The 26,160-nt window shown below is 40.4% G+C and overlaps 1 protein-coding gene across 8 annotated transcripts in view; it reads right to left on the minus strand.

The window, feature by feature from the left end:
* The window catches only part of CEP120 (centrosomal protein 120), an 86,894-nt gene extending 62,665 nt beyond the window's left edge, over positions 1–24,229 (minus strand). For 2 of the 8 annotated variants that reach the window (XR_006281315.1, XR_006281314.1), the window contains exons 1-5: positions 13,785–14,214; positions 9,950–10,106; positions 7,694–7,808; positions 4,974–5,115; positions 1,441–1,589 (exon numbers count right to left, since the gene is read on the minus strand). Coding sequence is in view for 6 of the 8 variants with exons in the window: in XM_043514491.1 (XP_043370426.1) it covers positions 1,441–1,589; positions 4,974–5,115; positions 7,694–7,808; positions 9,950–10,106; positions 13,785–13,833 (612 nt within the window). In the remaining 2 variants the exon portion in view is untranslated. Of the gene's footprint in view, positions 1–1,440; positions 1,590–4,973; positions 5,116–7,693; positions 7,809–9,949; positions 10,107–13,784; positions 14,283–23,702; positions 23,763–24,093 lie in introns of those variants that run through there. The other 6 variants (XM_043514495.1, XM_043514494.1, XM_043514493.1 and 3 more) reach the window with 5 other exon arrangements.
* Positions 24,230–26,160: the final 1,931 nt, after the last annotated feature.

Genomic DNA, 26,160 nt, shown 5'->3' on the forward strand with positions numbered 1-26,160 from the left:
AAAAAAATTAATCATGATTAATTGCTCTCTTAATCACTTGACAGTCCTAATTTGTATTACACATTAGTGCCTAGAGACCCAGCTGAAATCAAGACCCCAACACAATAGAAACTGTACAACACATAGTAAGAAAGTCTAGATTCTCAGCACTTTGGAAACAATCAAACAAGGGAGATCAGAAAGACAGATGTGTAATGACTTGCCCAAAGTCACACAAGTCAATGGTAAAGATGGAAATAGAACCCAGGTCTCCTGATTCCCATTTCAGTGCCCCAGCGACTAGATCATACTATAGTACTAGGATTTTATGGTTATATTTTGTATCATTTAGAATGAAAGATAAAGAATAATAATGTAGCATGTATTAAATGTATTGATGTAGGATACGATTTGATCGTATTCTGCCAGCCACCCTTTCTGAAAGCAGAAAGGAATGGCCTCATGTGCCATTGGTAAAGATGCATCTGCCAGAACCTTGTGTCTGAAGCGGATTTCAAGGCAGTAATAGACCTTTAGAGTCACCGCTTTGTTGTAGGTTTAAAATTAGTATTTTGAAATAAGTAAAAGAATGCAATGATTGTTTTCTCCTGCACTGCAATTTGATGTTCCTGTTCAAATGTTCTATGTAAATCAATCCTGCTTTGTATGTGAATGAGGAACGTGTGTGTTAGAAAAGTGTGAAAACCATCACCAGACAAGATGTTCTAGGGAGGACAGACGTAAAGGTGCCAGAAGATTGCAACATGCCCCTATTGAGATGTCAAAGGAGGGCTGATTGATAACTCTAAAGATGAGGCAAGCACTTATCAATCGGGACAAGATAGCTGTGATCAAAACCAGCATAGGGTATCTCCCCAAGAGACTAATGAAAGAAAGAATTTAAGAAAACAAGCACTCATCAAATGGCAACTGATTGCAGCATGACTGTGCAAAACTCACTGGTCCCAATGAAGGAAGATCACTATATAAACAGGGTGCTTTGTCATGAAATTTTGGGGTTGCCCTGCCAAGACTTCCCAGGAGCATCATGTCGCGACCAACAGAACCCAGCTCCTCCCTGCCAGCGATCAACCTAGCCAGCCACTAGGTTGCTCCGGACTGGTAACTATAACATGGACTGGTAGGACAGAGAGACAATGTGTGTGTGTGCGCACGCGCACTAATTGTTGCATCTTCAATAAACACAGTGTGTTGCCTTTTCCACTGAAATAGATCCCATGTGCTTCTTATAAGCATAACAATACCACCTTCAAATAAGGTACTCAAAGTAGCAAAATCTGGTCCTATGATTGCAACCAGTTTCCATTATAAAGCTCTAATTTTAAAAGATAAATACAGGAAATACAAGAAACGGGAAAACAATAGCAAAACCATTACTTTTTCACATACTATAAAAGTTTTATTGGCATAATGGTCTTAAAGGTGAAAAATAATCATTACCTGTTCCAGCTGTGTGGCAAATGCTATAGTCACAGACAAAACAAAGTATTCTCTGCAATATTCTGCTGGTCCAATTTGATGATAGCCTTCTTCCTCATTCAGGACTGCTAAAATATTTTTAGGATCTAGCTCAGAAAGCAGAGCAGGCACTTTAAGAGAAGAGAATTGAATTTATATTGTTATGTTCTTCTAGATTTCCAGATTTGTGTATTTCATCTGTTCTTAAAAAAAAACCAAAGCAAAACAAAAAAACCCCCACACAACTGAAACCCCCCTCCCCAAAATTACATCATGGAGCATCAGACTGCTATCCACCTGGGCCACCAGCAGAGTTGGAACCTTTAGATCCATCACACAGACACCGATTGATTGAGCTAACAACGTAACTAATAGTGTATCAGACTGGCATCTTCTATGCGGAGCAGAATATTTTATCAGTGGGTTTCATGGGCATTTGCTGACAGCAAAGCAATTGAGAGACTCGGATGACTTGGGAATCCCAGGCTCTGGAGGGCAGTGTGCTCTAGCAGACACCTATTCACATGCCTATTCCCCACCCCCAAGCATGACTCCTTCTGCCATCTCCTCCAAATTGTCCCCGTCTCCGCCCCATCTCCTTCCTGTTCCTGGCTCCTCCTGACCACTCCCATTCCCTCACCTAGCTAGTCTGTCTCCACTCCAAGTTCCTTATTTGAATTCTAGTCTTCTTCTCCAAGCAAACCCTAGTCTCTCCCCTCTACATACACAGCCTCCAATTGTCCCTCCTCCGTCCACTATATTCTCTATCTTCATTGATATCCAGTGCCCACTTCCCTCCTGGCTCCTAGTCGAAGTCTCCTTGCCCAGCCACTCCAGGTTCTCCTCCTGCACCACAGTTCCTCTTTAGATCCGTAGCCCTTCACCCCAGTGTGGTCTTGAGAGGAGAGAGAAGGACTGGGCCCTTCTATTATTTCCTAGTGCCTCGACCAAGAACACAAGTGGAGGTCATGCCTGGACAGGGAGGTGCAGGGAAGAGGAATAAAACGGGGTTTCTCCATCTCTCCTTGCTGCCCAACTGGCTTTGAAGGAAAAGAGAAATGATTCTTTCATTGTGCCACCTCTTTTCTATATTTAAAGATCTCAAGGACAAGAAGCACCCTTCTGCTGAGGTAAATGCCCCACCCTCCCAACCCGACTGGTGTTTCCAAGATTTGTAATCTGATCAGATCACTGTTGTTTGGGGTCAGGAAGGAAAGTTTTCCTTTGGGGAAATAAGAGCAAGATGTCCAGTAGTTTTTCCATCTTCCTCACAGCATCATGGAGGCCTGATTTTAAGTTAAGGAGTGAAGAATTAAAAGATAAAGTTTTCATCTTAAGTAAAGCCCATAATTTGTCACAATTTGTGGGTGAGCGCTCAATATCCCAGAGACAAACCTGAGAAGGAGACGTAAGACACCTGGGGGTGCCTATTAGCCTACAGGAAACAGGGAAGACCTTGAGTCTTCACAAACTTAGGTAACCTTTCACATATGCCCTTATTCCTCCTTCCAGGGAAGGGTGAAAGAATTTAGAGGAGTGAGAGTTAGGCTGAAGGGAGCCAACCCTGAATATAGGTTATTTAACATGATGCCATTTAACACTGCATTGAACTGTGTTGTTGTGACAGTTCTCAGGGAACCCAGGACTGACAGTCACCTTGTTACCCCTACCTTCAGAAGAGGGAGTCTTTCATGTGGTAGCTGGGGGTCAGTTCCTTAACACCACATTTCAGCCACTCAGGCACTCTGGTCTGGGCTATGCCAGCCCTAGCTTCGCCTTTCAGATTAACAATAGGTGTACCCCAATTCCTGAATCATTCCGCTGTGATATCAGCCCCTGGCTACTCACAGATATCCCAGATCCTCTGCACCCAAAGACGCACCCCAGTTTTACCGTAAACCACTGCTCCTGTAAACCACACAGAGCTTGTGAGCACTTATAATAAAACAAAAGCAGTTTTCAAAAACAATAAAGATTGAACTAGAAATAAAAAAAAAAATAAAGTGGTGAAAACAAATGGTTACAATTTAAAAAAAAAAAAAGAAGGATGAAGCATGAATCTGGATCTACACTTATCTAAGAAAGTCGATTTTCCTCCCCTCTCACCAAAATTCAGTCTGTTGCAGAACTGGCTGGTTTCTCGAGAACCAGGATGCAAATATTTATGAGGGGTTTCCTCAGTGAATGGATGCAGTGTCCTTCCCCACACTATATTATCCTGAAAAGTGTGTTTGGTTTCTATTCACAGATAAGGCGAAACCCTGCCTAGCTGTAAAGTTTCTTTTTTACCTTTAAGTGGTTTTGATTGTTTCTTGTTGCCTCTGCTGGTTTCCCATTCAAAAGTCTTAGGCTATGTCTACACTGGCAATTGAACGACAAAAACACCCAACCAACCAAAAAAAAACCACCCCTAAAAGACAAACGTTTTGCCGCAACAAGTGCCAGTGTGAACAGCGTTGTCAGCAGGAGCACTCGCCTGCCAGCAACGTCAACACCACACATTGGGGGCATAAGTTTTTTTTGTCGGCAGGAGAGCCGACCAACAGCGGGTACGCTGCGCAACTTTTAGTGGCACGGCTCTGGTGATACAGCCATGTCGCTAAAAGCTGTGTAGTAGCTGTGTAGTAGAGGTAGCCTTCATATTATGCAGAGCTAAATAATCTAGCTCTTCTACTGCATCATTGGCCAATCAAGGCAGAGTGACAACTCCCCCTTGCCCATATGGGCCATCACCAAGACATTGTCTCCTTGTAACCAATTTCTACTCCAAGTCCATCAAGCATACTTTCAGTATATTATTCCTTAAACATTACCCATGCATATATTTCACAATGATTATGACTCTTGACAAGTTTAAGCGTTTGGAGATACATTACATGTTACTCTCTATAGATAACTAGTGAGTTTGTCAGATCTGATGCAAGAGATATTTACAAAGAAAGGAGGATTCTTTGCCAAGGGGTCTGTGTGTCACACTGGTTTTGGAGCAGGAGAACAGCTCTCTCTCGTCAAACTAAACATTAATAAAGTTTGCACCTTCTGCTTTAAAAAAATCCATTCCTGTATCTGTATTTTATTCTCCTGCGTGCCCTGATCAACTCTTACCCCTGTTTTCTACCACCTCTTTTCTGGACTACTCGATTTCAATACTTTATGATCTTAAGTACAAACTATCAAAACTACATTCTGTCAAGGAAATAAGCAGCTTGTTTGTTTTTAAATGACAGAAACCTCACACCCATCCTATTACAATAAGCAAACAAGCACACACACACACTTTATTGGATCCTGATATGATTGGATAGCCATTATAAAATAACCCTTGCACTCAGTGCTTACATTTATATGTACTATATGCACTATAATAGGTTGTAAATATTTTGTATAAAAATGCTATTAAAGTAAAATGCACTTGTGTCCCAAAACAATCATTTGCAATCAACTGTATGTTCTTCAGACAGAAAAACACAACTTTCTGAATAAAATGCAACTAAAATGTTTATTATGCTACTAACCTTTCCCTTCTCTAGGAGGTGCTTCTTTTGCTTTGAAGCCATCCACTGGTGCTTTTGTATCAGTTTCCAACATTATACTTATCTGTATCTCAGATTTAAATTTAGTATATTTGTTGCTGAGCACAGGATACCATTTTGGTGCCTGCAGAATTTAAAAAAAAAAAATAATAATAATAATAATAATAATAATAATAATATATAGATAAAGTATGTTCCAAAAAGAAGAAAAAGAATGGCAAAGGCATATAATGGAGTTACAGGATGAAATAACTCTGCTACAGCCTAACTGCCAAAAGATGCAAGATGTGCTTCAGTGTTTATTTTCAAAATATCAGACTGATTCTCTGTCACATTCCACCATAATAGCAGAAATTTTGTTATACAACATTTCTTAGGTAGATTGATGTGGACCAAACCTTTCTGCCTAACAGTCAACATGTCTAACAACAATTCCTTGATAGGCTGCTTCCCATGCACTTCCAAAGGCTAAGATGGAGCGAAGCCACAAATTACAGCAAGATCACAGTTTTAGGGGACCTTATGGCAAAATCTGAAACTGAACCTCTCCCTCCCCATCTGAGACCTGGGGTAGGATGGTAGGGAGCTAGCTTGCCCCACTCACTCTGCAGAGGCGCCTCCTGTCCCACAAGGCTGGGCATGGTTCCCTACTCTATATGTCGTGACCTGGCACATGGGATCACTGCTCAAATTTTCCCCAACGACCCTTCCATCATGACAGAGGAGTAGCCAGGCCAAAGCTAAGTGGCACTGTGACCCTGTGCGCCAGGTCACAATGATATGTGCTCAAATTCCACTGGTATGGGAGCCCTCTCAAGCAGGGCGCCTGGGGTGAACTGCCCCTTTTGCACATGCCCCATCCCAAGCACCCTTGAGCAAGGTTACTCAAAAGTGCCTGCCATTCACCTATAAAATAGCTCTCTAAAAACTGCCATACACCAGCCTTTTGCTTTATTTTTTCCTTTTTAACATTTTTCTCTTGCTCTCCTCTGAAGTAGGCAACTGTGGCTTAATGACTGCAGCAGAGGGAGAAGGAGTCAAGATATCTGAAGTCTATTCCCAGTTTTTCCCTATTTCCCTGCATAATCTTGTGCAAATCATTACTTCTCTTTGTATACTAGATAGCATCCTAACTCACAGGTGTTTTGCGAGACTCATAAGTCCTGTCTTGATACACAAAGGTGTGTTTTTTCAATCCAATTAGCTTAATATAACTAAAAAATTGGATCAAGACACAGACTGACATATTTGAAGCCATATTAATTAGCTGGCCATATTTTAGGCTAGACTCCTAGAGGAAAAAACTGCACATATTCCTTCCAATGTCTGGGCACACTCAACAAGATAACAGGCTAAATCCACTATAGAATCTGTAATCAAAATAGAGAAAAATCTTGTTTTTCTAAGATCTCATCTGACAGACCCTCACATGGTAAAATTGTATGGAACACAAGCTATCTTGAGAAGAATGAGTTTTTTCAACCCTGCTAAAATGGCTCTAGGGAATCCAGGCTATTGTATTTCCAGCCATGGTGTTGTTTATACACAGAGTTTAAGGCCAGTAAGGATCATTAGATCATCTAGCCTGACTGCCTGTATATCATGGGCATTAAAATTTCATTGTATTGAGCACTGTATTCTACACGTTTGGCTAAAGCGTAATTTCCAAAAATGCATCCAGGACTGATTTGAAGATATCAAGAGATGGAGAATCTGCTACTTCCCTTGGTAGTTTGTTCCAATTCTACACTGTTAAAAATGTACTTATTTCTGTCAGTGCTATTGTATTGGTCCCAGGATAGTAGAGAGACCAGGTGGGTGTCATAACATCTTTTGTTGGATCAACTTCTGTTGCTGAGAGAGACATGCTTTTACAGAGCTCTTCTTCAAGGCAACTCTGAAGCTGTTTCTCTCAGCAACAGAAGTTGGGCCAACAAAAGATATTACCTCACTCACTCTGTGTATCTTATGTCTAGTTAAAACTTACTGACTTGCCACTGGTTCTTGTTACACATTTGTCCTTTAGTACCCAATATTTTCTTCCTGAGAAGGTACTTTAACACTGTAATAATGTCACCTCTCAATCATCATTTTGATAAACTAAAGAGATTCAGCTCCCAGGCTCTCACTCATTTTAATCATTCTTTGAGAATTTCTCCCTGTACTATTATTTCATTGCCATAATCTGAGGGATTTTTATTTTTATTTTTTTAAATAAAGAATGTAAATTTGGTTGTTTCAGCAAAGAAGAACCAACTACTCAATTACAGACAGAAATAAAAATCCAATATTAGTCTGATTATTAGAGACAGACTACAGAAAATTATTTCATATGAAATACAAATACATCAATGTTAATATTGCAATTCTCAAAAGTCTTTAAAATTCAGGAAGGCAAAAGAACCTTCACACATGCTTGGCCATATCACAGTAATCTCCAATGACCAATTTAAAAATAAGTCAGGTGCATTTTACATTTCATCATCATGTTAATAAAATGTATACAAAATATTTGTATTTGTACTTCACACATGCTATTAAAATCTCTTTTCAAAAGTTTTGAACTACATGTTCTGATGAGTTAACATTCCTTTAAATGGGATTGGAGAGCTCTGCAAGTTCCTTTTAAGAACTACTTCAGTACCTACAAAAATGGAAAATATAAGTACTATCAAACTATCTCCTCATAACAAATAACATACCTGTTTCTTTTCTTGAGCAGCTCTTAAATCAAGTACAATATAGCCTATAGTCTCCTTAGTTGAAGATATAGGATCCAAAGCAAAACACTGGAGTTTGATAGGTGTACGCTGTAGCCTGGAAGAATACCACAATGAAATCCAATTTGTACCAACAATCCCTGTAATCAGACTTAACTGATGGAAAAATGTCACAGCACAGAAAGATGACAGTATAAAAATAAATATGAAAATATAGCAACTTTTTAACTGGTTTACATCAGTACAAACTGAATATACTGTTAAAATTCTACAATCTAACACTGTTATAAATGATAAGGAGGTAAATAATCCCATTTTTAAAAAATTAGTTCACTAGACCCTCCTAAAGTCCAAGCAATCGTGGAAAAGATATAGTGGTATTACATGTTTCAGAATAGCAGCCGTGTTAGTCTGTATTCGCAAAAAAGAAAAGGAGTACTTGTGGCACTTTAGAGACTAACACATTTATTTGAGCATAGGCTTTCGTGAGCTACAGCTCACTTCATCAGATTACATGAAACTATTCCTCAGAAAGAGAGGCAGGTTCAGATTCTACTCTCAGACATGTAACATTCATCACCATGTATTTTTAAATCTTATGCTATAGTTGGATATATAGTATTAAACTGACACAAAATAAGCAGCACCACTTATTTCAATTGGAATTTCACTTCAGTGTTAATTCAGTGATTAAAAAGGTATAAATAAAAACAGTTCACTGAGTTCACTACTTGATTACATCCTTTGAACTATTTTCAAGCGTCTTCAGAATGTAAATTTAGCTACATCATTAAAAACAATTTCCTCAAAACATCTGAAATTATTCCCCCCATATACAGCCATCAAAATAAAGATGGCTATGGCTGCATAGATAATGCCCCCTTGTGGTTTGTGCATCAATATATTTGGGCAGGGATGGTCATGCACTTGTCAGTAGTAAGTGTGGAAAAAAAGGTCTCTGATGATGGTGGTACCACTATGGAAAATGCAAAGTAACTAAGTGTGGGGAGTCTGTTAATTTGAGCATTAATATTAAGGCATAGAGTTGACACCAGATACGATATTATATATGCTCAATTAGGCTAAGCGACAGATGCTGCAGAAACCATAACTCAGAACTGTAAAAGGGGTTTGTTTGTTTTTTTGCATTTAATATGGTGTAGGATTAAGTTTTCTAGTAATATATTCCACTGTATACAGGATAATTTGAGTCCATTGTAGGTATTGTAGCATAATGCTCTTCTACTGTAAGATTTTTTTTAAAAAATAAAACTCATGAGTTTTAGACTTCTTCAGTGTCACTCATACTACCATTTATCATTTGTGCTGTAGCAGCAATGGAAAACTTTCAATATATACTGTAATTATATATAGCAGATTGTACTACCCAGGGTGGATAAAAATCAATTATTTTTATAAAAGTAAAATAATCCAGATTTTTTGATAGATTTTTTTTCCCCTTAAAATGCAGTTTATCTAAAGATAAAGATATCTTTGTGCTATAATGTATCTCACCAAGGAATAGGAATTATAAATTCTATAGTATGAGACAGTATATTCATGTAATGTTTAAAAAAAGTTTTGTAAATGAGTTCGAAGAGTTCATGGATTAGAGACCCAATTTTATGGGGTTCCAGGCAGGCGCTTCTGTATAGATTATTTAGGCTAATCTTTCTGTCTACCCACCCAATGGGACTCAGTGCTCAGTCTAGAAGATACCATCAGAGTTGCTTAGTTTTGCAGATCTCAAACTGTGGATATGTGCTCCAGAGATAACATACTTGTTAATAGCAAAAATGTTTTTAAATAAATATATAGAGACCTCAACCCTATTGTCCCTCTGCAAAATTGTGTACACAGAGTCAATCCCTTACCTCTCTCTAAAAGTGCAAAAAGTTTCAAAAAGTTCAATGAACAGGAGACTGTTGGGGGGTGGAATAGATCTGGACAAGGAGAAGTCTGGAGATAAATGTGAGAAGGGAAGGACAAGTAGTAGAAACAAAAGTGAAACTGCTGAAGCAGCATATTCCAGAAGTCTTGAGGTCTTTTTGAGTGCAGCCTTCATTATTTTGAGATCTACCATATCTTTCTCTCACTAGAAGGGAAAAATCTATAATGGCAGCAGGCCATAAAAGAGACCCAGTACTACTGTCATCTAAAATTTTTAGAAGCCAAACACAGCTTTCACTGGCTGTAAAGATAAAAATAATGATAACATTGACAATTTTATAATGTAACCTGTGCTGGTGAAGTGCTTTCCTATCAAGCTCCCAAGCCAATTCGGTGGCAAACTCTGGCTGGTCTGAATGATCCACAGGATCTGTAGCTAGCTGTTCACCATCAAACTTCGCTTCTACCACAAGCATATGCTTTGCACGTCTGGGAAAATGGCGTCCTGGAAAAAAATACAAAGGCACAACTATCAGGCATCTCTGCTAAAAACACAGAAGAATTGTGTTTTTGTCAAAAAACAGAAACTGTACAAATAAATGTCCTGTATCATTCTTCTTGAAGTTGTTTTAAAATGTATTAATATACTTTCCACATCTTAGTTTTTAAAAAAACTATCATTCCTTTCTGTTTCAAATAAGTGGAGAGTGGACTTCAACACATAAAAGGAAGGAAAGTGTCCTGAGTAAATATACATGATAAATAATTTTCTATTAAGAAACTGGCTTTTAATGCATTAGGTTCCAGTCTTGCAAACAATGTATTTCAATAGCTTTACTAGTGAGTAATTTTATTGAATATAATGGAACTACTCACATGAGTAACTTTACTCTCCCATGTGTATGGGATCAGGCACTTACTATGATATTTTGATTTTTTTCCTTTTAGTTCTGGAAGTTCACTGGGTTGTTTAAATGGGTATAATATGCAACGTTTCCTAACTTTATCTCAAGAGCCAGGGCTGAATTTTTATATTATTTGTTGTACACCAGCGTTCTAGTACTGTCATAAGCAAGAATAATTCACCGCCTGCCATAAAGAGCTTGCAATCAAAGCTGGGCAGACAATACCGTCAGATACATAGTAGGTATATTGCTAGTGCAGATCTTTAAGTGGTTCATTACAAGCTGCCATTAAGCTTTTCACTAACCTGGTGTGAGGTTGTTATTTTTTTAAAACAATGAGGAGTAGAGGAAATGAAGATGGAGTCTTGTGATAGTTTGTTAATTTTGTGATTTGGGTGTTCATAACAGCAGGGTATTAAAAACACTCAGCCAGATAGGCATTGTGCAATTCTCCCCCCTCCCCCCCAAATTTTCACAATACTTTATTTAGGGATTTGACTAGCATCTATCTGAATTTGGTATACCAATTTTCAGCCCAGAAGCATTACCTCTAAAAATGTTTGAGTTGTATTTTTGGAATGTAAAAATCTAGAAGAACCTCCTAACCTAAGTATAAACTGAATTTTGAAAGCTATTGGTCCATAAAGAGTAATCAGTCTAACCAAATGTTAATATATACCTGGAGAAGGAACATTATTGATCCCTCAAATATTTATACACATCCTAAAATTCTGAACACTTCATAAAAAGCAGCCTACATTTTCAAATGTGAAAAGTTATTTTGAAAGTACTACTTGGGACTTTTAAAGAGGTGGGTGCTCAGCACTTTATAAAAAGTAGGCTTCCTTAAGGTGTCTTAAATTGGGTACCACCAATCATCCTTCTTTGAAAATTTAGACCAGCATGCCTCTCTTGCCTCCCTTAATTAGTTACTACATAGCAAAAAGAAAAGGAGTACTTGTGGCACCTTAGAGACTAACAAATTTATTAGAGCATAAGCTTTCGTGAGCTACAGCTCACTTCATCGGATGCATCCGATGAAGTGAGCTGTAGCTCACGAAAGCTTATGCTCTAATAAATTTGTTAGTCTCTAAGGTGCCACAAGTACTCCTTTTCTTTTTGCGAATACAGACTAACACGGCTGCTACTCTGAAACCAGTGGTTACTACATGGCATGACTCTTGAGACAAGAGAGAGATAAGAAAGCAGTCTGAATCAACATTCTTCTGGCCTAATGGATTTCTCATTTTAAAGAAAAAAAGAGTTTTTCTCCTTATGACCATGAATGTAAAACAACATGTATTTTGTATTTACTGTAGTTATGTCTCAAAAATTGGTTATCAATTATTTCAAATTATAATCTGTAGTGGTGGGCACTCTAGAAACAACATTCAGAACAATTTCTGAAAAAAGATCTTCCCAAAGTCATTCACTGAGAATCTAATGCTGAAAACACAGAAAGACACATGAAGCGCCTGGTAATACAGAAATAATCAGATATTTTCAGATACAGCAGAGAAACATTCATTTAGGACAATCTGCAACTGAAGCATGAAAAATCCCAAGATATTTATTTAACCACCCTTTCTCCATCTACCAAAATTTCTGAAAGTTAACAGAAGACTTTAAATTACATTTACAAAGTGTATGTCCAAACTCAGACGATTTTCAGAAGAAAGCTCTCTCCCGAGTAAAGTCATTTTCTGTAGATAAATGAGGTGTGGATCCAACTGTAAGGAATAGGAGTGCAACGGGGTGGTGTACTAGGCCCCAAACCTGTAATGAGGTCTGCACGGAATTTATTACAAATCCTAAACTTTGCAGCTTCTTTCACATGGTTAAGGTAAAATACAACCCCTTCAATAAGAGGGGTATAACTGCTGATAGCTTTTGTCTTTATATTTTTAAGAATTTGTGTTTCTATAGGGTTTGGTCAGTCCAGATATCAAACCTTATTTGATTATGATTGGGTTATAAACAATTAAGATATAGATCATTAAGCTATAGCAAATAAAGGGGCATACAAACTTTTTAAAAAGCTGACTAGAGTTGAGTGCCACGAGTATATCAAGTGTTTCAGGAATTATACCCGTCTTTGACTCACATCTGTAAAATACACAAAACTTTGCAGTCACCCTGTTTGGGTTTCTCTCCCCGCTCCTTTTTTTTTTTTTTTTTTTTTAATTGAAGTCCCCTTCTCCATTCCCTGTTTATTTATATGTGAAAGCACTGTGCAAACAGAACCGCTAAACTGATCATACACAAACTGCCATCAAATGTTATAACAACATAGAAATTGGGTGAGAACAATTTTCATTCTGTTAAAGTAATCATACAAATGGTAGCTACAACACTGAAAATGTTATTTCCCTTTTATTGTTTCAATTCTAACATATACGTAGCCAAAACTCACTTTCCCTTAAGTAAACCAGAATCAGGGATTAATCTAACACCCTGGAATTGACTTTTACACCGTCTAATCTTATGGTATTACATGAATGAATGTTTTCTTTCAATATTTTCTGCCATTTAAAATTGGAGAAAAAGAAAGCACCACCATAAAACAAATGAGACAAGCAAAAGTTTAATACTTCTACTCTCTGATGCCCTAGAAGGAGTACCCTGTTATTTGCATATACCCTGAATTAGATACAACATCCAGGACAAGCAAGCAGAAAAAGGGGGGGAAGTTCTTAAAGACTGTACAGTTGTTACCCCAGCCCCTGCTTCACCTTCCCAGTGGAAGGTAGTGGCTCAGGGTCTCCTTAAGATATATAGGCCCTACATCTTGCCAATAATGTCAATCAGCTGCTCACTGAAATGAGAGATGAATTTGGTTCAAAGACCTTTCAACAAAACTACTCAAAAGTTGCTCATTCATTTAGATTTTAAGTGATTCTGATTTTAGTAAGATGGAGACTGTGCCTTTAAGGAGTAATGTAACTTCAGTTCTAAAACTCTTCTTGTATATACCTTATGAAGTACTCTGCTGCTGGCAATAACGAGAAAAAAAATCAGACAAAAAATACATCAGTTGTAAGGCAAGCCCACAGACGTTACTTAAAAGGTAATTCTGTCCCACATCTTGGCATGTTATTTACAGAGATTACTAAATCCATCATCATGGTATTTTAGCAAAATTTACATAGTCCAAAAAAAAAAAATAAAAATAAAGGGGAAATGAAAAAAGTGCAAAGTTGTTAATGCCAGGAGACCATCGTGCACGGAGCAAGAGCCAGCTCTGCGCTCACAGGACAGTGTCGGGCTCAATACTTTACCTTCCAGGATGGAGACAACGATCAGAAGCTGGTCGGATCTGGAAACCATTTCTGCTTTGGGGCTGTATGGGAAATCGGGGATCCGGGCTAAGGCTGGCAGCCTGGGGGGGTCCCTGACCCTGCTGGGGGAACGGAATCTGAGGCAGGGGCGAGCGGTGTCCCGGTCCGGGCTGACAGGAGGTTACGGGGAGTGGAGTCTCGGGCCCTGGCGGGGGGGAGGGATCCCCATATGCAGCGTCTCAACCTCTGCGGGGACAGAGCAGAAAGCCGCCGCCGCCGCCGGAGAGCAGGATCTGCCGCGCCCAGCTCCGCTCGCGGTGCCGCCACCCGCAGCCCTTTGCCGCCACGGACGCTCTTTAAACCAAACCGCTGCCGCCGCCGCTCCACTTCCGCCTAGCAACCAAGCGGCACCGGGCAGCGTGGCGGACAAAGAAACACAGAGACTAGGGTGGAAGAGGAGAGAGCGCCGCTTCCGGTCTGGGATCACTCCGGGCCAACCTGCCGCGCAGCGTTCGCAGCGGCGTTCGGGGTGGCAGGAAGCGCATTGTGTGGAGCAGCGCCACCTGTGGCTGAGGCGGGAGAACGACACCCCAGCGCTGTAGGTGGGGGCGTGCAGAAGCAAGCGAAGTAAGGGGTCGTGCTGTTATGTTCTCCGTCCTCCCAGCGCCGCCACAGGGCTGGGGTGCGAGGGAAATGTCCAGAGAGGGGGTTTGCAGGCACTGTTATCGGCCTCCTCATTTGCATACGAATCTAACCCAGCTACCACAATCCTGGGCCTGTTACGTTGCACTGAAGGTGGTGTAAACTGAAGCGGGGAAAGGGATTGCTACGTTAGAAGGTGCGATCTACAGTTGCAATTAAAGTTGACATACCTACTGCACTCAGGAGTTAAATAGCTAAATTGACCTAACTCCCACTGTAGCGAGAAGGTCAACAGAAAAATGCTTCAATCAGCGTAGCTGCTGCTGCTCCAGGAGAAGGAATTCCTACAGCAATGGGAAAACCCCTTCTGTCTCTACAGGGTACACTCATCTTATGCTGCCATGTTATGGCAACATAGGTATAGTCCCGGTAGTGTAGACATAACCTCAGAGTGGCCACGCATGGTGCTATACCAGTATAATGAGAGCAATACCTTTTATATCCCATAGCAGTGGTTCCCAAACTGGGGTTTGCAGAACGTTACAGGGGATTCACAGAAAAATTTCACTAATGGTGGCCAGAGGACCCTGGGCATTGGAGGCAGCAGGTGGGACCTGGTTGCAGAGCAGACTGCTTGAGGCCCAGGGAGAGCGGGGCTGGGCAGTTGGGGCTGGCAGCCCAAGCCCCGGCAGTCAGCAGGACCTGCAGCCTGAGCTCAGTGGAGCTCAGCTGACCGGAGAGGTCAATGGGGTCCAGCAGCAGGAGCCCCACGGAGTGCGGAGGAAATGTAAATTTAAATTCCCTGGAAATACTCATTTTTAGGAGGGGGTTCACAAAATTTCACAATTTAGTGAAAGGGGTTTGCGGGCTGTTAAAGTTTGGGAACCACTGCTCTATAGTTATGCTGGTAAATGTCCACATGTAGACAAGTTCTTACTGTGAAGGAACAAAACTTGGTTTTAGAGTCTCCAGCCTGTTAAAGACTTCCTTAAGAAAAGTAACTTAAATTTCAAAGTAGTTAATTTCTATTTGTAAGATTCCATGTATATCCTTTTATTTATATTTGTTAATAAAATATTATGGATGTAATAACTGAAAAATATAAACAGAAGAGGTGAAAAACTTTTTTTTAATCTAGTAATTTATTCCTAGTATTTAATAACTTGGCATTGAAGTACTATGAGAAACTATTTAAAAAACATGCAAATAATGCTAGTGCTACACAAGCTGTGAGCCACAATATAGTGCAAAAATTGTTTTTGCCAGGAACAAAACTGAAATATCTTGATTATCAAAATTAAATAGCCTCAGTTCACTATTTTTCACCCTTTTGCTCCAAATAGCATAAATGATGCTCCTGAGACCCAATCTGTATACCAAAATGCAGAAATATATCCAAAGACCATAGAAGTTCTTCCAATAACTTAAATAGCAAGTGGATCCAGCCTTTAATTTGCTGCAAGTTTTTATGTGCTTGACATTTTTGTTAATTTGTTCATTTTTAATCCTGATTTTAACTAACTATACAGTTGGATCAAAAATGAAAATTGACTGCAAAATAGTTGTATATGCAGATCTCTGACATACACTCCATACCATCTGAACACATCAGATCAAGAAAAAATAGCCAAAAGCTGCTTCTTCTTTTTTTTTTTTAAATGTACATATAGACAAGTCACCATTAAAAAACAGTGTTGTCCAGCCAACAGTTGCCACACAATGGTATCAGAAATATCACAGTTTTCCCTTTAAACGTAGAATAGAAGATATCTGTGAAAACAGCTGACAAACATTGACTATGTAAAAGCAACTGCAGTAGGTATTATATTGTGCCCCACTGAAGTCAGAGCTGAAACAAAGTTGTGGGTTCAGTGAATTTTTTCACTACGATAATGAAGAGCAGCTATCTGCACACATATAGTTGGTCCAATAAAAGACTTTAGCTCACCCACCTTGTCTCTCTAATATCCTGGGACCAACAAAGCTGCAACAAACACTGCATACATATATAGTTGTATCATGCATGCAGCATGGCTGTGGTTGATAAGGAAAAAAAAGCACGAAAGACCTCTAACATAAACGTAGAATAAATAATGGAGAGCAAGACATAAGTGATAATCCTAAAGGAGGATTATTTTTACAGCATCCAAAGTATGCTAGATTTAATAGTTTTTAAAGACCAGAAGGGACCCTTAGATCATCTAGTCTGACTTTCATTATAGCACTAAACCTAATAACATGTTTGACTAAAGCGTATCTTTCAGAAAGACATCCAGTCTTAATCTGAAGAAATCAAGACATGGAGAACACACAGTTTCCCTTGGTAGCTTGTTCCAATGGTTCCAGTCACCCTCACTGTTAAAAAATGGTGCCTAATTTCAATTTGTCTGGCTTTATCTTCCAGCCATTGCTTCTTGTTATACCTTTCTCTCCTGAATAAGCCACATTCCACATCACACTAAATCATCTTCACATCCACCACTTTAGTCATTCTCAGTTTTCTGTCATTGGAAGCCACTGGAAACCAGGCTCTGGGCACTTGCTTTGCCTGCATCTTTGATAGAGCCTGAAGGCAGCCAATTGAAAAGTTGATGGCTACAGAGGGAACATGGCCACAGTGCCTAGGAGATGTGCTTATTCAGCATATCTCCACAGCATCCTCCTCTGGACCTTAGCTATAGTTGAAAGCTGATTCCCTTTAGAGCAATTGCTGGGGAAGAATGCCTTCTCAAGGGCAATTACCCCAAATCAGTTGGGTCCAGCCATCTGTGAGGCTATACAGAATTAAAAATAAGGATTGCAATAGCATTTATTCTAGAAATCAAAGTGAGTAGGTTGTTTGGCCCAAAAATGTAATTAGATTTAGTCCCATTGTGACCCAAGGACTTCTCATGTCAATTGGCAAAGGGTACAGGGACCCCATGTATCTGGTACTGTATTTAATGTAGGTTACACCAGACAGGAGGCACTGGCTGGCCACTGTGTATTTTGTGTCTTACAATGGAAGTCTATTTGCATACTTAGTCAATTGCTAATCAAGATATTGTGGAGACTTCATGAGAAGAAATTAACAGGAAGAGATGAACAGCGGGGAAGAACCCTGCTTAAAAGTGATGAATAGATTACTAGTCTAGTACATGTAGAGGGGCAGAGAGACACCCTGGCATCTTTCATCTTGGGAGACAAGCAGCCAGTGGGCTTGGGCACATGAAAGGAGGGTCTCAGCATTGTTGGTGGGAAAATGCTATAAGAAGGACTTTGGGTAAGCAAATATTTCTATTTTGGTTTCCAGTATTTCTGTTGGTTTCCAATATTTCTACTTGCTATCACTAGTATGTCTAAGCTTTGTTCAATAAACATATTCTTGTTTTTGCTATAAACAAATGTAAGTGCTGTGCTTTAAGTGGAGCAGTGATCGAGGGTGTAACAGTAAAAGCTGAGGTGTACTGCTCTTTTGGAAGCATAGGGTATGAGAATTCTGTGAATGTCCAGTGGATCAGTGGCTGGGCACTCCAGGGGGATGCTCGGAGCACTCGGGGTGGACTGTATCTATTGCTAACCTGCAAAGGGATGGCAGAGCCTTCATATGCTGAGAGGAGAATACTTATGTTGCCTGTGGCTGGTGGAGTTAGGAATCTGATCTCTGGCATATGCAGACAAAGCAGAGAGGTGGTAGCAAGATGCTTCACAACCCTGGGAAGCATCACACAGATTTAAGTTTCAGAGTGGTAGCCGTGTTAGTCTGCTTCAGCAAAAACAACGAGGAGTCCTTGTGGCACCTTAGAGACTAACAATAAGTGTGTTAGTCTCTAAGGTGCCACAAGGACTCCTCATTGTTTTTACACAAATTTAGGTTTCCATCTTCCTCAACAGTGTTCAACTTCTGTATTTCATCATGTTTCCCCTTCAACTTCTAACCTTGTTCCTGCCAATCATATTCTTCCATTGTCTTGTCTCTCTAATATTCACAACTTTGCCACCTCTCGCTTTCTCTCATTCTTACATTGACCCCTTTTTACTGTCTTCCATCGTGACAGAGTGTATAAACCCCCACCAGTGACAAAGGGGTTAAAGAGCTACTGTGGACAAGGCTGATTCCCTCCCATCATGTCAAGGATGGAATAAGGGTTTAAAAACAGGAAGTTCCAGACATCTGGACAGCTCTGGACGGACAGTAGACTGTAGTTCTACAGTTCTCAGTTCCAGAGAAGCCCCCAGAGAGCTTCAGAGAAGCTGCCCTCCCCACTACAAGGGCACTCACTGATTCCCATGCCTACTGATCTACCGACAGTGGAACAGGCTTGACTGGCCCCATAGTGGTGAATCTGAGACTATGCCAAGAAGGACTTGGGTAGTGGGAGCCAGGGCCTTCCTCCGCCTTTCAATGAAGGCAGATTGTTTAGCTTAATTTAGTATAGGGGAGTCCTGTTTGTGTGCATTGGAGTGCCCCCTTATGGGTTTAACCAGAGGCCAAACACCAGGAGTTTCCAGTCAGTAACCTGAGAATTGTGACACCCACCCCACTTCACCCACATTGATCTGGTCTGATTTTCTTCTTTGGCCAGTCTTTATAATGGTTTCCCCTCCACACCCCAAGTAAGTGTTTTGGTAAAGGAAATCATTTACTCTAGGAATGAAAATTCATATGGTTAAATTTCTGCACATTTTTCATCTTTGTGGCTGAAAGGTTACCAGGATGGAACAATCGAATGGCCTTAAGACTTTAACAGGAACAGGGGAGCTGAAAGGGGATTAAATTAACACAATGTAAAGCAAATGACAGTATGATTCATATTTTAAATATTTCAGTGCAGCATATTTGTTTTAGTTGACTGAATGAAATAAATAAAGGTATGTGAAAATGAAAACAAAACCTCAAATTCTAAATAAACTGAAATATAATTCAGACTGAACCAAATGTATGTCATTACAATCACTAAGAACAGCCACAGTGTTTTCTTCAATAAGTAGTCAACGGCTACCCCATTACAATCATTGGTTTGTGTGTGTGACTACTGAAGTCACCACATAACCACCTAGGCATTGAAATCTTTCCACGTAATTGATTTAATTCTTGTTAATGCACATGCTCTACAAATTAAACACAAAATCCCTCATTTAGTAATGGAATTAGAATTACCCGAGATTCAATATCCATCTATCATTTTATAATGAAATTTGCATGTAGTAAATAGCCCATCCACTACCCCACATCTCACTTCTACCTTAACTCATCGAGGAGTCTAAGGGAAAAAATGCTTTAAAATATATATATTATAAATAGTAAACATTAATTATATTTAATTTTCTGTCTATTACTTAATGTACTTCACATTCTATTGCTAGACTAATTATGGCATAAATAGGTAAATTATGACTGACTGGTATTGTTAAAGACTAGTCCAAATTCACTCGTTTTTCCTTCCAATCCCAGAAATTGTTCAGCTACAGTAGCTCTCTCTAACCATTAACATTCCCCTGCAATTTCTGTTTTCACTGATCTCTCACATTCTAATTTTGCACCTGTGCCCTAATTTATCCTTCATTTTACAAGGTTCATTACTTAATTCACCATCTCTTCTTCCTTCACTTCAATAAACATTTTCAATTGCTTCTCTACTAGTGGTGTCATTGCATCATGTTTTTCCCTTATGCACTCCTGTAATCTAACTTAACCCTAAAGGAACACAGCAGGTCCTTCTATAATTACATTTTAGTTCATTCTGTTCCTCTGTTCTTTTCTATCTAGGTTTTTGTACCAGGCCTATCACTATAGTATCTAAGCACCTTCCCATAGTGCATTAAGCAATGTGACTAACCTCTGACACACATTTGTTCTCTCATTCTCTCCTCAGGAAGAGAAGTGTGTTCAATGGAGTGGGGAGTTTGGGATTATTTTTTATTTTTAATAATAGAGGTGACGGTCCTTCTATCATCCCCAAGTTCATTCATCTCTACTATAGTTAAGGTTGAGAAGCCCCTTCTGTTTGTATCTTGACTCTTCAAAGAGCTGTAAAACCTGCACTGTTACTTGGATTATCTTGAAATTGTGTGCGATTCAGCTGGATATGGGGTATGCTTGGTGGTCCTAATTTGGGGCCATTTGACCCAGGGGTTCCAAAGATACAGCCCCCCTCCAAAACACAACTTTTTTAAAAGTTGACACATTCTAGCAATGGTTTTTTGCTCACAGATAGAGACTAAACCAGGGCTCAGATCATTGTGCAAGGTTATCAGATGCTGCAGGGCTACCCCACCACAGTGTATGGTACCCAGCAGCCCTTTGGGAGAAATTAAAGTAAAACATTATTTGAAAAAGAGCTTGCTTCTCCGGTTAGGCGTGCACCAAGCAACTCTGATCCCTGGTCTACATTACAAATTTATGTTGGTATAACTATGTCACTCAGAAGTGTGTTATACAGATGCAGTTATACCAGCCTAACTCCTGGTGTAGATACTGCTATGTTGATGGCAATGCTTCTCCTATCAACATAGCTACCACCTCTCATTGGCGTAAGTAGCCTCTTCACTAAGCGCTGCAGCAGGGCTTGTCTACACTTACATCTGCACTGCTGTAGTGCTGTAAGTGTGTACAAACCCTATGGCTCATATGCCTAATCATGCACCTAATGGATTACACTGCACATGTGCGTAGAGAAAGGGTAACTATTTGGAAAACTCTCTCTAGATCACAAGACCTGGGTGGCTCTGAGGGTATGCAGAGTGACACTGGAAAAAAAGACATGGGTGAGAGTGGCAGTCGGACTGGGAAAGAATGGGGCAGGGATGCTGGTCAGCCCCCCATTCTCTCCTTCTGTGCACGTGCCAGGATCTAGCAGACCTCTGCCCATCTCTGGGGATCTGACCCCCATCCAGGCCCTGCTCATGTGAGCCAGGTTCTAGGGGGGCTTGCCTTTCTAGGGGTATCTGAGCCCCTTTTCCAAACTGGGATCTTGGGTGCTATGTCCCTCCAAGGGTCTGAGAGGAGTCCCATCTGTGCATGCACTTCCCACATGTGAGTCAATATCAGGGAAAACTGTGTCTTTTAGGATTGGGAGCTTAGGATGGTACATGCTCAGAGCATACACCAAGAACACACTGATGACACTAGAGTGAGGAGCTGAGAATTGGCACGCTTAACACATATCACAGCCTCTCCAGCAGTGGGTAGGAAGGATGGGAACACCCACTGACATGAATGGAGCAATAACATATCTCAGAGCTGCTGTTTCAGATTATATGCATTGCCATGGGGTAGTCTCTTCCATCTGAGAACATCTCATTAAGATGAATGGACCACCTCTCTGAGCCTGCTATGCTACTGCTGGAAGCATAGAGCCTCTCCTCCTTCTAATTTCATACAATATTAGAGACAAGCAGGAACTCTGACTAACTAAGGTTGGAAAGCCCATCCTGTTTAAAGGATGACTTCTACACATGCACTAAAATCCATTTGCTTGCACACATTGTCTTGAAATTTCCTATGTCTCACGGGAGCGTAGGATAGGGTTAGCAATAGAGCGTGGGGGTGATTTGAGCAATGGGTTCTTGAGATACAACTCTAAGAAGAAAAACAGCATTTCATTAACTTTACACATTCTTTAAAGTTGGAAACCAACCCTGAGCAGAAATCTGAGAATGAACTGTACACTTTAGGGAAAATTTGCCTGTGTCAAGGATTTTTTGTTAGTTGATTGTAGGTTGTGGGGTTTTTTTTTTTTTGGTGTATTTATTTATTTGTGAGAAATGTAATCTGAGTACAGGAGAATATTCAGATGGCACTGAAACTATTTTTGAAAAGAAGATAAATTATACATATAGGTGCTTGCTGGGAGTCATGGTATGATGGGGGGGTACAAGAGTAGGTGGAATTATGGAGAGAACGGGTTGGACTCTGGGCACAGAGCAAGGGATGGGGGTATTATGGCAAAGAGGATTAATAGGAATGGGTAGTAGGGAGGGAAGAGGGGTTGGAGGCTCAGGTAAGGGGGAAGGAGCAGGGATTAGAGAGAGTGGGAGGAAAGAGGATGGGAGGGTCTGGAAAATGTGAAGTGTAGCAAAGGAAGGTGGGGATTTTGGGAAGGAGGGTGTCAATTATTCTTCCCTGTAGTGTGCGCTTTGGGATATGCAGGAGCCCTACCCTTTTGTAGCAGTCTGATCCCCTCTCCCTGCCACTTGTTCTGGGGGCCCCTGCTCCTCTTGGGATGTCTCTGCCCCTGTCCCTCTATGGGAGCTTGGATTAGGGGTGGGGAGCGGACTGAAGGTAACACAAATATAAACATCTGAAAGCCAGAACATAAATATTTAAGACACACATTACCCCTGGTGGGGTGGGTGAAACTACCAGAGAGTGTGTGGGAGGGGCCCAGTTTTGAGGAGCAGTGGACTGGGTAGACCTGGGGCATGGCTAGGGAACCTGGCTGAAGCAGAAGCAGGAATCCCAGCTGGGGATGGGCAGTGGGAGTGAGGGGCCCAGCTCAGACTACATAAGCATAACCAAGGTAGTGCGTGGCCCTCCTGTAAACTGCTGCCTGTATTATACACAGCAGCACAGGGCAAAAGGCAGCAAGGAGCTGCCTCTTAATTTTTAAAGTAGCAGTGCCAACAAATGGCTTTATGGGACAGGAAGGAGAGAATTGGCAGGAGGACTGCATATTTGAGGGAATAGCGGGGAAGGGAGTAGAGAAGATAATACACACCAGTCTTACTGTACACATCATGGAATAGAACTGTCAAGGTTTGGGGACCTAGAGCATGGATGAGATGTCTCTCACCATCCCTGTTAGTAGCTGCATATTGCAAACACTTCAAAGCACAACCATTGTCCCCATTCCAATATAACAAAATGTACAAGGGGAGCGGGAGGTATTCTGTGACCTACGGAAAAACCACTGGAGTGGGACTATTCCTAGCTCTGCCACTGGCCTGCTGGGTGACCTTGGGCAAGTCACCTCACTGCTCTGTGGCTGATGAAAAGCACTATGTGAAAGCTGTGGCTTTTCATTATTACCTAGCCACAGCAGCATATCAACTGCAAACCTAGATGAGAACTATCTAAATGGCTACTAACTCCTACCAACAAACATTTCTCTGTTTAAAACAAACCCATAAAATACTAGTAAATCAAATGGCAAAAATCCCCAAATAAGCTCTTTATTAACGCGGTGTTAAGGTTTTCGGTGAAGACAGCTATAAAAAGTTCAGCGCAAACACACTTCTGATAGCCAGGAAATAGAGTTAAGGTAAAACAGCCATATAATTTTAACACCCACATACCTGTCCTCTTTGAGTGATGCCCCATAACACCCATACTCTCACACTGCCTTTTCAATGTAACAGACAGGTGCTTCCTGTATCTGTCCCACACTTAAACACTGAGCACAATCCTTCTACAGCTTACCACACTTGTAAAATTTAACAACCACTTCATACCATTATATAACGCTTCACATTTGTACACAGGATACCACCAAAACCTATGCTTTCCCTTAGCCATCATTAAATCCCCAAACACAAGCTCACTACTGAGAATATCTGTGGCAAAAAGAATCCATTGCCCTCCTACTGACAACCTGCCTAAATCTGTATTGAAATGATGTGGATTAGAACCTCTTTATTTTGAAAAGACTTCTTTCTTTTGATTAACTTCTTTCCATTGATCACATACCTGGGAGGACTCCTACCCAGATCTCCTCATATCACAAACACAACTTTTCAAAACTGCTTCAACTTGTTTCTCCATTCAACACAGCTACATGTAACACACAATGCACCTGGAGTGCATAAAGATAATTCCAAGTGGCTATTGCCAGCTGTGGGGGTTTGTGGGCATGTGCAGAGTTAAGGTTGCATGGGCATTTACCTTAGCTTTGTATTTTCTGTTTCAGAAATTTGAGTTTTGTTGAACTTGATGTTCTGGAAGGGCACAAGCAACCTTAACTTGGCAACAAAAAGTGTTAATGCTATTTAATTCTATAGGCAACTTATCCTTTCCTTACAGACCACACTTACTAGTTTGCACAAATTAGGAACATTGCTTTTGTCATAGCAGATGAGATAATTGATCCACCAGCTGCAGCATTGTGCCCTTGTAGTGGCCAATAGCTGATGCCTCAAAAAATGGTGAATTAGCTACATGGATACCCTGTTGACAACTTTAACTTACAATTAGGAATGGAATGTAGGAGTTGAAACAGGATAGAAGATAATAATCTTCATGATCTTACTTGATAATAGGTAACTTTGTTACAATTTTAAACAGGGCTGAATTAGTCTGTCTCCACTCACATCTCATTTCTTTGTAGTTAGCCTTATATCCCTTTCTGATTTGAAAGCATACACAGTTTAATTCAGAATACAAGCCACTGATATTAGCATTTAAAAATCTACATTGAATGCTGATACTTTTAATTTTACATTGTCCCCCATTATTTTCAGCTCTAAGATTGACTTTCTTTGTTTCAGAATGACCTAGTAAATCATCACTGCATAGCTATTAACTGACTATTGTCTGCTTAGCTCTTATTTAAACCTGCCTCAGGTTCCTTTAATTTTTACAGATCACTTTGCCTAGTAAGATTGGTGTCTCCTAAACTTAAATAGCCTTGCACAGATCATTGTAAATTGCTCTGTCCTCTGGTGCTTATGAATAGAGCTGCTGATAAAAAAAATGGAGAAAAACTTTAGTTCCTTTGATCAGCCATGGGTTGTTTACAGTTATAGGAAATAATCAGATGTTTTGTTCTATTTCTTCATAAAATATAGAGAACTTCAATAACATATTAAACTGTACTTTATATACAGTTTGTATGTAACAGGGTGTAAATACTATTCTTGAGCAAAGAACTGAAAATAAGGGTCTGTCCTCACTGCATGACCTGCTAATCCTCAGGAAGAGCAAACTGATCATTTGGGAAAGGGAAAAAGTGAAATAGGAGAAAGATAGTTTGAGAGTATATTTTTGCAGGGTTTGGACCAGCAGAAAAATAAACATTTTCCTGGGAAAAAGAGACCTGAACTGTAGGATACGCTCCTTCAAATGGATTTGATCCAGCTGTTCCTGTCTCTAAACTAGATGCACTGAGCAATAGGCCTGTTGAAAAGTTTGTACTTAAGGGAGCTGGTATTCAGGTTGGAAGCGGCAGCAAGGGAAGTTTACTAAAATAGACAGTGAAAGCCTTTGACTTGCTACTAAGACACTGTAGGTCACTTATGGCAAATTTCACAGCATGGACACGGCTGGGAGGGGATGGAGGACCAGTGGAAAATTGGTTGTTTATTTTTATCTGAATATAGTATTTAAATAAATTCAAAATACATAAGGATAAGATTCCTCTCTCACTATCCTGGTTGTATTTAATCAGGGCTGTGCCTGAGATAGAAGTTACCTATCTCTATGGTATGCAGATGTCTCCTTACCCTATGACTGGGGCCCTACCAAATTCACTGTCCATTTTGGTCAATTTCATGGTCATAGGATTTTAAAAGTCATAAATTTCATGATTTCAACAATTTAAATCTGAAATTTCATGGTGGTGTAATTGTAGGGGTCCTGACCCAAAAAGGAGTTGTGAGGTGGTCACAAGGTTATTGTAGAGGGGGTTGCGGTACTGCTACCCTTACTTCTGCACTACTGCTGGTGGCCACGCTGCCTTCAGAGCTGACAGCTGCAGAGTGGCAGCTGCTGGCCGGGTGCCCAGCTCTGAAGGCAGAGCTGACACCAGCAGTAGCACAG

Source organism: Dermochelys coriacea, chromosome 5, assembly GCF_009764565.3.
Source record: "Dermochelys coriacea isolate rDerCor1 chromosome 5, rDerCor1.pri.v4, whole genome shotgun sequence".
In the NCBI taxonomy this organism is placed as follows: domain Eukaryota; kingdom Metazoa; phylum Chordata; order Testudines; family Dermochelyidae; genus Dermochelys; species Dermochelys coriacea.